At 37.2% G+C, this 13166-nt stretch overlaps 1 protein-coding gene across 5 annotated transcripts in view; it reads right to left on the bottom strand.

Moving 5' to 3' along the window:
- FBXL20 (F-box and leucine rich repeat protein 20) overlaps nt 1-13166 on the bottom strand; it is a 97430-nt gene that overhangs the window by 22341 nt on the left and 61923 nt on the right. For all 5 annotated transcript variants that reach the window (XM_047081184.1, XM_047081180.1, XM_047081181.1 and 2 more), the window contains 4 exons: nt 7164-7218; nt 4776-4850; nt 2927-3021; nt 1490-1558 (listed from right to left, as the gene is read on the bottom strand). In XM_047081184.1, coding sequence (XP_046937140.1) covers nt 1490-1558; nt 2927-3021; nt 4776-4850; nt 7164-7218 — 294 coding nt within the window. The remainder of the gene's footprint in view (nt 1-1489; nt 1559-2926; nt 3022-4775; nt 4851-7163; nt 7219-13166) is intronic.

Consider the following 13166-nt stretch of genomic DNA (forward strand, 5'->3'; position numbering starts at 1 on the left):
AAACTACAAAACCTGATACTTCAGAGTCTTCCTTTCATCCCTGTCTCTGTGTTTATTCTCTTACAGGTCACCATTTTTACTCATTTTTATAATCTTTAAATTGTTTCTTTTTGAAAATATAAGTAAACATGGGTATTTACTGGCTCTGCAAAAAGTATCTTATACAAACTCCTCTGCAGTTTGCTTCCTTAATTTAAACAGAATGTCCTAGAGATCATTCCAGAATACTATATACTCTCCTCATTCCTTTAACAGTCCTCTACTGATTGATATTTGGGTTCTTTCCCATAGTTTGCTATTGAAAATAATGTAGTATTTGTTATTACAAACAGTAAAAATGAATAGCTTTGCGCATAAATTGTACTACATTTTTGTCAGTTTATCTTTGGTATATAGAATAGATTCTTAGAAAATTATTCTTAGTGTAAATTATATGTCACTTTTATTTTTTACCAAAGTAGCCAAAATTTTAATCTCTGTAATATTAAGTATTCAAAAGAAAAAAATAAACAGGTAATTTATCTAAAGTAAATGGAGGGCTACTGGTATAAAGTCATGGTTGGGGGAGGAGTTAGATATGTTACTCATGTTAAAGGTCAAATCAATCCACAGAAATAATACTTGTTAGAATAACCACAGTAGAATAACCATAGTTTTTGTCTTTCAGACATTTTTTTTTAAGTAAAAGTTAATAATGTTGTGACCTCAAAGTACTGAAATAAACAATCTGTACCCTCTGTTTCAATTCTAAAGATCCCATCTCTTTCATGAGGCCTTTCCGAATAGGAACATTCACTAAATAATCCTGGCCCCCCTCCCTGTATAAACATGTTTCCTCAATGGCTTCACTTCATCTCATAACAGGCAACAATTTCCCTATATAATATTTAAATGTTATTTGATACATATCATCACCAATAGATAACCTGGGACTGAATTGGGCAGGGCAGGGCAGGGGCTGAATGTTTTTTATGTCTGCCTTCCACATCTATTACGTCTGTGACAGTAAGCTCTCAAGGATGAACAACTGTTTTATTCCATTTATACTGTACCTGACACAGACATAGCACATTTAAAGGGTCATTTAACAAATGCTCTCAGTATCGATGATCACAAGTTGTTTCATATGTATTTAAGATTTTCTATCTTTTTACAGAATTATTGGTTTACTCTGCCTTTTGAATGAAAGCTACTAGTATCTTCTTGAAACATAAGTAGTCCTAGTAATTTCTAGTATTAGTATCCCTACTGCATACACACGGACTCCAATTTTTAAGTTTCACTTTAAATATCAAGATAGGATTTGGGTCAGATTCCAAAACTAGTTTCTTATGCCATTTCTATTTTAATGTTTTCTCCTTTCAAAATATCTTTCCTCTGTAAGGTGAAAATGAAATTTGCTAAATATATTTAATAGCCCACATTTAAAGCTAGCATAGGCAGGAAACAAGGGGCTATGATTCACCCCTCTAAAACATAAAATACTTACGCATCTGTAGTCTTCGTACACCCATTTAGATTCAGTACTTCAATGTTCCTACAATTTTGTGCAAAGGTCCTTTACAGGGAAGAAAGTTAAAGGTTTGAAACAAAATAGCCACAATTTTAAGCATTACAAAAAATAATAAAAGATATTATTGGTAATATTGGATGTTGATACAAAAGTAACTCACAATTATGAAAATAAATTCATTTTCAACCACAAACTTTTACTTTTATTTTTTTTTAATATGAAATTTATTGTCAAATTGGTTTCCATACAACACCTAGTGCTCATCCCAAAAGATGCCCTCCTCAATACCCATCACCCACCCTCCCCTCCCTCTCACCCCCCATCTACCCTCAGTTTGTTCTCAGTTTTTAAGAGTCTCTTATGCTTTGGCTCTCTCCCTCTCTAACCTCTTTTTTTTTTTCCTTCCCCTCCCCCATGGACTTCTGTTAAGTTTCTCAGGCTCCACATAAGAGTGAAAACACATGGTATCTGTCTTTCTCTGTATGACTTATTTCACTTAGCGTAACACTCTCCAGTTCCATCCATGTTGCTACAAAAGGCCATATTTCATTCTTTCTCATTGCCACGTAGTATTCCATTGTGTATATAAACCACAAATTCTTTATCCATTCATCAGTTGATGGACATTTAGGCTCTTTCCACAATTTGGCTATTGTTGAGAGTGCTGCTATAAACACTGGGGTACAAGTGCCCCTATGCATCAGCACTCCTGTATCCCTTGGGTAAATTCCTAGCAGTGCTATTGCTGGGTCATAGGGTAGCTCTATTTTTAATTTTTTGAGAAACCTCCACACTGTTTTCCAGAGTGGCTGCACCAGTTTGCATTCCCACCAACAGTGCAGGAGGCTTCCCATTTCTCCACATCCTCTCCAGCATCTATAGTCTCCTGATTTGTTCATTTTAGCCACTCTGACTGGCGTGAGGTGATATCTGAGTGTGGTTTTGATTTGTATTTCCCTGATGAGGAGCGACGCTGAGCATCTTTTCAGGTGCCTGTTGCCCATCTGGATGTCTTCTTTAGAGAAGTGTCTATTCATGTTTTCTGCTCATTTCTTCACTGGCTTATTTGTTTTTCGGGTAACCACAAACTTTTAAACATTGATCTTTTTGTTGACCAAGGTTACAATTACCCTACCTTTGAGTTAACAAATTAAGAACAATTTTTACTCAAGACTCCAAAAGAACCATTTATGATATGAGGAATCTGGCTTTTGGCAGGAGGTATTTGTTCTTGTTTTATTCTCAAAACCATACATCCCAGTACTGGATATTTTTTGTGCTATAAATAATATGTGTATGTTTGGCTTCAGAATAGCTTAAGAATACACAAAATTATTTTAGCTTTTTCTGGGTGAGATGGTGCTGTTCTTTACTTATTCAAGAAGATCAGTTAATCAATAATCATGTTCTTACCTTAATGCATTGTCTCCTACTCCAAGACACCCACGAAGACTTAACTTTCGTAAAAAGCCCCCACATCGTTTTGAAATATTCTCCACTACCCGGCCCTGTAAAGAAAAAACAGGTAAACAAAAATAAGCCACCACATTGTTTTTGAAGAGAACACATCATTTTTAATAATCTATAAACAAAGGCTTCTACTTGATTTAAAAACTTAATTAATTCAATAAAGAAATGTCAACTTATTTGAGAAAGCTTTCCTGATTAACTTATCTACCCCAAACAGGCTCAAACCCTATTTGTTTATTTTGTTCAATTTGTAAGGCACTCTCTAGTTGAGGGAATGGTTCTCTGTAGTTCTGTAGTTTTATGCCACTATGTTAATGTAGGCTGCTCTACTGGTCAAACTGCAGCTACTGAAGGACATTAGCTTCCTTGATTATTTCTGAATCCTCTCCAAAGTGTTACTAGAGTACTCTGAATACAGCAGAGACTCAATGGACACTTATCAAAAGCTTGCTGAATGATTCTCTGGGCCATGTTGCTTTAAACATTTATATCCATGAAGATTAGACAACTGTGAAAAATATAAGAATCCTGCATAATGTCAGTGGCTATTATTTTAAAAGCACTTTCTGTAGAAATGGAACATTCTGTGTATAACGGTAAATTCATGTGAGGCTTTTTAAAAACTTTTTTTTCTATTTTTTTTTTTTAAATGTTTGTTTTTGAGAGACAGAGTGGGCAGGGCAGAGGGAGAGGGGAAGACACAGAATCCAAAGCAGGCTCCAGGCTCTGAGTTGTCAACACAGAGCCCGACGCAGGGCTTGAACTCATAAACCTTGATATCATGACCCGAGCTGAAGTCAGATGCTTAACCGACTAAGCCACCCAGGCACCCCTTTTTTCTATTTTTTTAAGTGCTTGCTTGCTTGCTTATTTATTTATTGATTGATTGAGAGAGAGAGAGAGAGAGAGAGAGAGAGAGAGAGAGAAAGCTTGAATGGCAGAGGAAGAGGGAGAGAAAAGTACAGAGCCTGCTGTGGGACTCGATCATACAAACTGTGAGATCATGACCTGAGCTGAAAGCAAGAGTCGGACACTTAACTGACTGAGTCACTCAGGTGCCCCTAAAAACTTCTTATATGGATCCACAAGTTTCACTGCAACTTATAAAAAAATTTTTTTTAATCTAAATCTAAATCTTATTTTATTCTTATAACAAATGAGGAAGCTATTATTTCTCTTGACAAGAAAACCAAGGACCACAGAGCTCAGGTTCATGTTAAGATAATTTTAAGCTTAAGCCATTATCCTTCTCCAGTTTAGAGATAATAGGCTATACTATGATGAAATACAGGGGAAAAGTGAGAAGGGGAAAAGAAAAATCTCTTCCTAGCAAAAATAATTCATTAAATGATTTGGCTTTATTCTTTTTTTGTTCTCCACAAAAACTGTCTGTAGGCTCCCAAAAAACCAAAATGCTCATCTCAAGAAGAATTTATGCAAATATCATCCCCCAACAAACTGTTAAGTCTACTCATTCTTCAATAAGAAAATATAAAAAGACTTCCTTACAATGAGCAAATGTGTTCACATTTCCACCACAAAAATAAAAGCAAAAAATTGTAGTCCTATTAATACTAAATAACTTAGTATTCTATAAGTAAAACAGTTCTGCTTATTCTCAAAAACTGAGCAAGCTGTTGGGAACATTGCAAGTTCCCATGAAGTTCAGATGCACTGAAATTAATAGTTTCTCTCTCCAGGGAAAGGAGATTTATATGGTTGGGGCTAATCTGTTCCATGCTGTAATTACATTCTAACATGAGAAATGGGGCCACACACCACATAATTATACCTCAATATCCCTCTGGAAATCAAACAGGTCAATTCGCTGCCAGTTACTGCCATCCAGAGCCAGAACATTCCAGGCCTGTTTTGAAGAAAAAGAGACAAAATGAGCAGAAGCTCAAGGGGGGAAATCAATAATATGCAAGTTCACAATTCAAACTAATGATTGAAATTGACCAAAAAATTTCTCAGCACCCCCCATCCCACACCCACCACCATCAACTCCCAAAAGGTCTGTCTTATTTCTGATTCATAGTTTACCCAATTAGATTATCTCAAAAATGAGTGGGTATAGAAACTAGCAGCTGGGGTGGGGTGGGAGGTGGGGGGGAGCTGGGAAAGGACAGGTTGTGATAAGTATCCTAATCAGAAAGTCTTTTTCTAACTGGAAGATTTAGTTTCTAATTTGTGTGGATCATTCCGTATTTTAATGAGAAAGCCTTTAAAAGTTTTCCCTATTAAAGTATAAACAAAAGTCTTAGTATTGTTGAGTTATAAACTTAGCATATCACCTCTTACTGGAACACACTGAAACAGAGTCAATACTGAGATACAAGAAAGGAAACTGTGCATGACAGGTTCCTTTCTAGAGTCCCCCCCTTTTTTTTAAGTTTATTTATTTATTTTGACAAAGCAAGTGAGCAGGGGAGGGGCAGAGGGAGGGAGAGAGAGAATCCTAAGCAGGCCTAAACAGGGCTAGATTCCATGATGGGGGGGCGGGGGGCAGGGGAGGGAGAGGGCAACAGAGGATCCAAAGCAGCTTCTGCACTGACAGCAGAGAGCCTGAGGGGCTTGAACTCACGAACCATGAGATCATGACCTAAGCCAAAGTTGGAAGCTTAACTGACTGTGCCACTCAGGCACCCCTAGAATCTTTTTTTAAAAGAACAAATTCATTAACTACTTAAAGTACAGAGAACAACAGGATAACTACTGATGTGCCAAGTCTCCATTTAATGAAAATTGGTGTTGTGCTTTCCTTTAAGTTAAAACATAATAGGGAAGAGAAACCTACAAATGAAAACAATTAAAATTCACTCAGATCAACATTTGTGACATGAGACCCTGCAACTAAACATGTTTAGACACTGGCCTGGGTATTTTGTTTCTCAATGATGACCTCAGCTTCACACAGAGATATTAAGGAAACCCTATTCATTTGTACCAGCCATGTCTAAAGCAACCACTCAAGTACAGGGGACAAAAAAGTCATGAAGAGAAAACATCAGAATACTGCTGATGGTTTCCAAAGTAGCTGATACACAGATTTAGTAGGTTTTTATGATGCAGAATTACATTAAAGTTAGCAAGACACCGTGAATTTTTGATGGTAAGTTTTATGGGTTATTTTGAGGGAAGCAGCGTTGGTTACTTGAAAACCTGCACACACCTACAAAGATAAAAACCATATTTTATAATAGAACCGTGTTATATATCCAGCACCTAGGACTGTATCTGATACACAGTAGTTTCTCAGTGTTTATTAACTGAAAAAGCAAAAAGCCATTTCCAGCTTATAAAAAAAAAGATGACTGCAGGTGTTCATTCATTTTAAGTTATTCATTATATATCTGTATCACAAAAGAGAGTTGAATGGTTCATAAAACAAATTTCCCATAACACAACACAGAATCCACTCTATATTAGTAGCAGCCAGTAAAATTATGACGTTTCAGTTTTGTCAAACAATGTCAATTAACAAAAATAGATAATTAAGTGAAATAAAAAACTTAGAGAATGCCCCATAGTTTTTTAATAAATTAATTTCTAGCTATTATCTTTTGATAATATGAGAAACTGAAAACAATTGATAATTGAAAGTAATATGGGGAAAAAAATGAGAATTAGATTCTCAAGAGCCTCTGTGTGTGGGGTGTGTGTGTGTGTATATAAAATGAATTAGGAAAACTTAATGAAACACTATTTTGTTATAATTCAGAAGAGAGCCTAACCTTTTGATTTGCACGTATAATACTTTTTCCTTGAAAATGTTTCCTGTTTACATTACACAAATAGTCAAGAGTTCCAAAAAACTGGGGAGCTTGGGTGGCTCACTTGGTTAAGTGTCTGACTCTTGATTTCAGCTCAGGTCACGATGTCAGAGTTGAGTTCAAGCCCCACACTGAGCTCTATGTTAGCAGAAGGGAGCCTGAGATTTTCTCTCTCTCTCCCTCTCTCTCTGCCCTCCCTCCCGTCTCTCTCAGAAAAAAAAAAACAAAAAACAAAAAACCAAAAACCCAAAAAATTGATAGAGACATATAGTAGAATCTTACTATAGAATTACATGGGTTTGGGAATGCCATGGATGAAATAACATTCTCTGAAACATACAACATCTGAAGTAAATGATCTGCCTACTACAGATCTCCCCCATAATCACATCAGTCATTCTTACCCTGGAGACCTGAGCACAGCGACACAAGGTAACAACATCCAGAAAAGAAAATATCCTAAAAAGAGAGGGAGACAAGCTTTATTACATGATAAATGAGTTTCTCTTGATTTTTACCTATAAATAACTTGGCTATGTTAATACATGCACGAAAAGAGAGAAGTTCTTTTGAACAAACACAAAAGCTGGAGCAACTTACAACTTAATACTGCCCATATAAAACATTGGGCAATCTTTTACTTGAGAATGTACGTACAAGTACCATACAAATTCAATTACTTACATCAAGGGATGATAAAATATTTCTAACTGATATAATTTGTTAAAAGCAAAAAAATAATTTCCACACTTCTGGCTATCCAAAAGAGGGCTAGGGGAGGGATAACTTTATAAAGAATTTTATGGTTATGAGGGAAAAAAGATTAAATAATAGAGTAACTCTTAAAAATTAGTGACTATAAAATGTTAAATCTCTAATTCTAATTTAGGAAATTATAAATCTCATTTACCACATTAATGTCAAGAAACACTGCCTAGAATTTTACTCAGTCTTACAGAGGTTAAATATTTATTTTGAAGCATTGTTATTGGAAATAATTGATTTGCTTAAAGTGTTGTGACTCCCTACACTACACTACACTAGAAGCCACCTGTAAAAACAGGTCAGAGCACCCTGGCAATAAATGCAAGGGTCGTGTCTTTTTAAAGCCCTCCTTATTCATGAGCACCTGTAAAGGTCATTTTAATCTGAATAATAAGCTAAACTCTTTTGCAAGTGGCAACAAGTGTAATATAGTATATGCTTTAAAGGTTTAAGTAAATTAAAGTCAATTTTGCTTTAAGAATTTTATAAATTCTCTGGGCACCTGGGGGGGCTCTGTCGGCAATATTTCATGCATATCGTAATCTTATATGTAAATCAGTATGTCAGCTATAACGCTGGAATCCATTTTATTTTTATTTATTAAACTTGTCTCCAGAGTACTTGAGATGGCTTGGATCAGGAGCAAATAATAATAAATACAAATAAACTATGAGGACTATGAAAAATATTTTTTAAAGTAGAAAACCAAAGCCAGAAAGGAAACAGATGTACCCTTGGAAGAGTTTACATAGTTGCTATAGAGGAGTCTCACATTTAGTTTTGTTTTTTTTTTTTTTTTTAATTTTTTTTTCAACGTTTATTTATTTTTGGGACAGAGAGAGACAGAGCATGAACGGGGGAGGGGCAGAGAGAGAGGGAGACACAGAATCGGAAACAGGCTCCAGGCTCCGAGCCATCAGCCTGACGCGGGGCTCGAACTCACGGACCCCGAGATCGTGACCTGGCTGAAGTCCGACGCTTAACCGACTGCGCCACCCAGGCGCCCCTCACATTTAGTTTTAAATTTCTTGGTAGCATAAACAAAATAATATTCTTAACAGGAAAGAAGAAACATATACATTATACCATAAAATCAGAGCTCTTTCTAGCACTACTTTTTTTTTTTTTAAGAATTTTTTTAAATGTTTGTTTAATTTTGTAAGAGACACAAAATGTGAGTGGGGAAGGGGCAGAGAGAGAGGGAGACACAGAATCCGAAGCAGGCTCCAGGCTCTGAGCTGTCAGCACAGAGCCTGATGTGGGGCTCTAACTCACCAACTGTGAATCATGACCTGAGCCAAATTCGGACACTTAACCAACTGAGTCTCCAGGCGCCTCTCTAGCACTACTTTCTAAGAGAAATTTCTCAAAGCAGTCTACTTAGATTTGGTGGATAAAGTCCCAAAGCAAATTCAGTCACACATTTCATATGGTCACATCTTGTAGCACCTTTATAATAGTTAAAAACAAAATAATAGTATATAAAAATGCATGCTTCTGACAGTCCAGTTGATCCAAGGTTGCTTTTGGCCACAAGTAATAGAAACCCTAACGGAGATGGGCTTAAACCGTAAGGGAGGTTATTTCATACAAAAGGAAATACAAAGAACAGGCTGCCTGCATCTCAAGGTTAATTGATTTAGGGGATCCACAATGTCATCAGCAATTTTCTGTTTATTCTGCTGCAACAGCATCAGCTTGGTCCTAAAAGCTCTTTTCTTTATAGGCACAGGATGGATGCCAGCAAATACTGGATCAACATGTGTCTTTGTTCACTCTGAGGGGAGAGATAGGCAGGCATTTATACTGCAATAAAGCCTCTTCTCAGGTCTCATTAGCCTAAATTGGCATAGGCCTTAACCAATCACTGTGACAGGTTTAGACTAATTAACTGGGCTGAAGTGGGTGCTAGAAAGTCAATTACAGTGTCCACCACAGACAGAATATAGCATACTTAAAGGAATCATGAATGTCCTACAGACAATCTTCTTTCTATAAATATCACTTCTCTTAAGTTTTCGTAAGATTAGCACAAGGATTGTATTTCTTATAAGGTCCTACAACTGAAATATCCTTAGTTGTGGATTGATGATTGATCCCTGTACTTCAAATCAGTGAACAAGTATATCTGTCATCCTTTGATGGAAAATAAAAGGCCTAACCATGACTTCATCCCAATAAAGCACCACCCTAACTTTTGCACTGAGTTTTATTTCCTCAAGACAAAATTATAAGTTATTTCCAGCATGTCAACAAATGGTTAATGAATTGCTCAAAATTCTATACCACAGAGCATAGCTAAGATGACTTTTGTTTGGAAAATGTTCATAGAAGGTGATATGGCCAGTTGCTCAACATAGTAAAAAAAAAAAAAAAAAAAAAAATCAGTCTCATTAACATTCCTATAGAGCTTTTCATTTAGAGAGACAGAACTTCCCTGGTCAACTTAGTCTAGCTAATAATTAAGCAGCTGATTACTTGTACACCTGAGGAACTCAATGGTTTAGTGTGCTACATGGGATTTCCAGATATGAATAGATTAGGTTTGCATAATTTCTAATCAGTATAATCTTGGTTAGGTAACTGTAAGTAGTTGGATAAAAGACCAGTTGTCTGATGTGTCCTCTCCAGATCTGTAACAATAAAATCATTTCAAAAACACATGAGATACTTGTTTTTCTATTCTTTACAGCCAGGGGTATGCATCTGGCTTATTTAAGAGCAGTTTTGCATTGAGATTCAAGTTAAAAAGGAGACAAAAAGCACAGCCCTAATTTCAGACGCTGAAGATGATCTGATCTTGTGGATGTTGTATCTGCCAACTCTGACCCACTTATTAATGTGGAATGTATGGTCTTTACGTTCACAATAACCAAATATGTATAGAGAGCTCTTATAGTTTAATCCGTAACAGAATCTAAACCAAAGAGTCAAAGCTCTTGTCCATGATAGCTACAGGTAACATACATTGCTTTTAGCAGAATTCTTCACAAGATCATGAATAACCAAAATGTCCTAATTATACCTAAAGTCCTCTCACTTACAACAGGGGTAAAACCTGTATCTAGTAAACCTACATCTGTAGTCTGACAATAAAAGACACTAGCATACAGCTTTAATGAACCGTTCCTGCAAACTGATGGTCTCTCGTGAGGAATAAGAAGGTTGCAATTTTGAAAATGTGGTGTAGTTTCCACCTGACAGTAGACAAGTATCAGAACTTTAAATTCGGAGCAGGCCTTAACACATCATGTAGCCAAAGATCTTCATCTTTGATGAAGAAAAAAAAACTTTTTTCTGAAGTTTTTTCCTTCAAAAACTTTTTTTTGAAGAAAAACACTTTTTTTAAAATTTATTTATTTTGAGACAGGGGGAGAGAAAGAGAGAGAGAGCCAGGGAGGGGGGGGAGACAGAGGATATGAAGCGGGCTCTGCATGGACAGCAGAGAGCCCGGTTGTGGGGCTCGAACTCATGAACCGTGAGATCATGACCTGAGCCAAAGGCAGACACTTAACCCACTGAGCCACCCAGGTGCCCCTAAAATTTTTTTATTTTTTTGAAGGTTTTATTTATTTTTGACAGGGAGAGAGACAGAGCACAAGTTGGGGAGGGTCAGAGAGAGAGGGAGACACAGAATTGGAAACAGGCTCCAGGCTCTGAACTGTCAGAACAGAGCCCAACGCGGGGCTCAAACTCACGAACTGTGTGATCATGACCTGAGCCGAAGTCAGATGCTTTACCAACTGAGCCATCCAGGTGCCCCCAAAACCTTTTGGAACAAGGGGAGCCTGGGTGGCTCAGATGATTGACTGAGCGACTCTTGATATCATCTCAGGTCATGATCTCACAGTCCAGGACTATAGAGTCCTGTGTCGGGCTCTGAGCTGACAGCACAGAGCCTGCTTAGGATTCTCTCTCCCTCTCTCTCAAAATAAATGATAAACTCAAAAAAAAACAAAAACAAAACAAAACAAACACTTAGAAAAATACAGGGGCGCCTGGGTGGCTCAGTCGGTTTAAGCCTCCGACTTCGGCTCAGGTCATGATCTCACGGTCCACGAGTTTGAGCCCCGCGTCGGGCTCTGTGCTGACGGCTCAGAGTCTGGAGCCTGCTTCGTGCTCTCTCTGACCCTCCCCTGTTCATGCTCTGTCTCTCTCTGTCTCAAAAATAAATAAACGTTAAAAAAAAAAAAAAGGAAAGAAAAATACAAAGTGGTAAACAAATGGCTTTTTTATCCCTGCTCTCTCAATACCCCCTGCCAAAAGCCTATTCTTCCCTCCAAAGGTAGCAGATGTATCTACTTATATCTAGATATATAATATGTACAGTACTTAGCACGTCTTCATGTATGCGTATTTTATATTTTTCAAAAATGAAAACATGATATAAATATGCTCCCACAACTTGTTTTTGTTTCCGTCATTTAATAATTTGACATCTTGGGGCACCTGGGTGGCTCAGTCATTTGACCATCTGACTCTGGATTTTGGCTCATGTCATGATCTCACAGTTCGTGGGTTCAAACCCCATGTCGGGCTCTGTGCTGACAGCTTGGAGCTTCCTTGGGATTCTCTCTCTCTGCCTCTCACCTGCTTGCACTCATGCGCACACTCTGTCTCTCTCAAGATAAATAAACTTAAAAAAATACATAATCATTGACATCTTTTTAGGTCAGCTCATGTAGCTCTACCTCATTCTTTATTTATTTTTAAGTTTTAGTGTTTGTTTATTTTTGAAGAGCAGAGAGACAAAGCGTGAGCGGGGTGGGGCAGAGAGAGGGAGACACAGAATCCAAAGCAGACTCCAGGCTTTGAGCTGTCAGCATAGCACAGTTCAGGGCTCGAACTCATGAGTGGTAAGATCATGACCTGAGCTAAAGTCGGAAGTTTAACCGACTGTGCCACCCAGGCGTCCTCTTTACCTTATTCTTTTAAAAGGCAGCTAAGTACAATAAATAGTCCAATGACTGACTGAATATACCATAATTTATTTAAGCATTTTTACTTATGCATATTAAAACTGTTTCTAACTTTTCATAATTTCAAATAATGCTGCCATGAAAATTCTGCAAACCATTTTTACTCATATGTTTGCTTCTACAGGTTATAATATGTGTATCTCTTAAAGTACACTGTCAAATTACTCTCCAAAAAAGTTGTACCTATGGACATGTCCGTTGTATGACTTGAATTATCCAGTTATACCCTCTCCAGGACCACTCTGTGTTTTTTAACTTTTTTAATAAGAATTATGTTAAGAGGTGTTGTTCAAGAAGGTTTGGGATATTTGTCATAAGACTGAAGCCAAAGGAAGTTAGGAATAAATCCTTTTTACAGAACCATACTATAGGTAACCATATCCCAAAATCTACTTTCAGTATTGATTTTATCAATCAGTCCCATGTTCTCTACCAGGGATTTAGTATTAAGGACTTGGGCTTTCTTTTTTTGTACCATAATGAGTTTTATGTATAATTAGAACCTATCTTCTTCCACATGATGTCTCAGTTGTCTTTTTGTCTCTCGGTATTCTTTATCAGGAGTGGGGAAGGTGAGGTCTACTTTGTTTAAACCTGGGCAGCTTTGGGGAGCCTGGGTGGCTCAGTCAGTTGAGCATTTGACTTTGGCTCAGGTCATGATCT

This window comes from Lynx rufus, unplaced genomic scaffold (assembly GCF_022079265.1).
Source record: "Lynx rufus isolate CCGP_SWC_20201006 ecotype Redwood Valley unplaced genomic scaffold, mLynRuf1.p SCAF_18, whole genome shotgun sequence".
In the NCBI taxonomy this organism is placed as follows: Eukaryota; Metazoa; Chordata; class Mammalia; order Carnivora; family Felidae; genus Lynx; species Lynx rufus.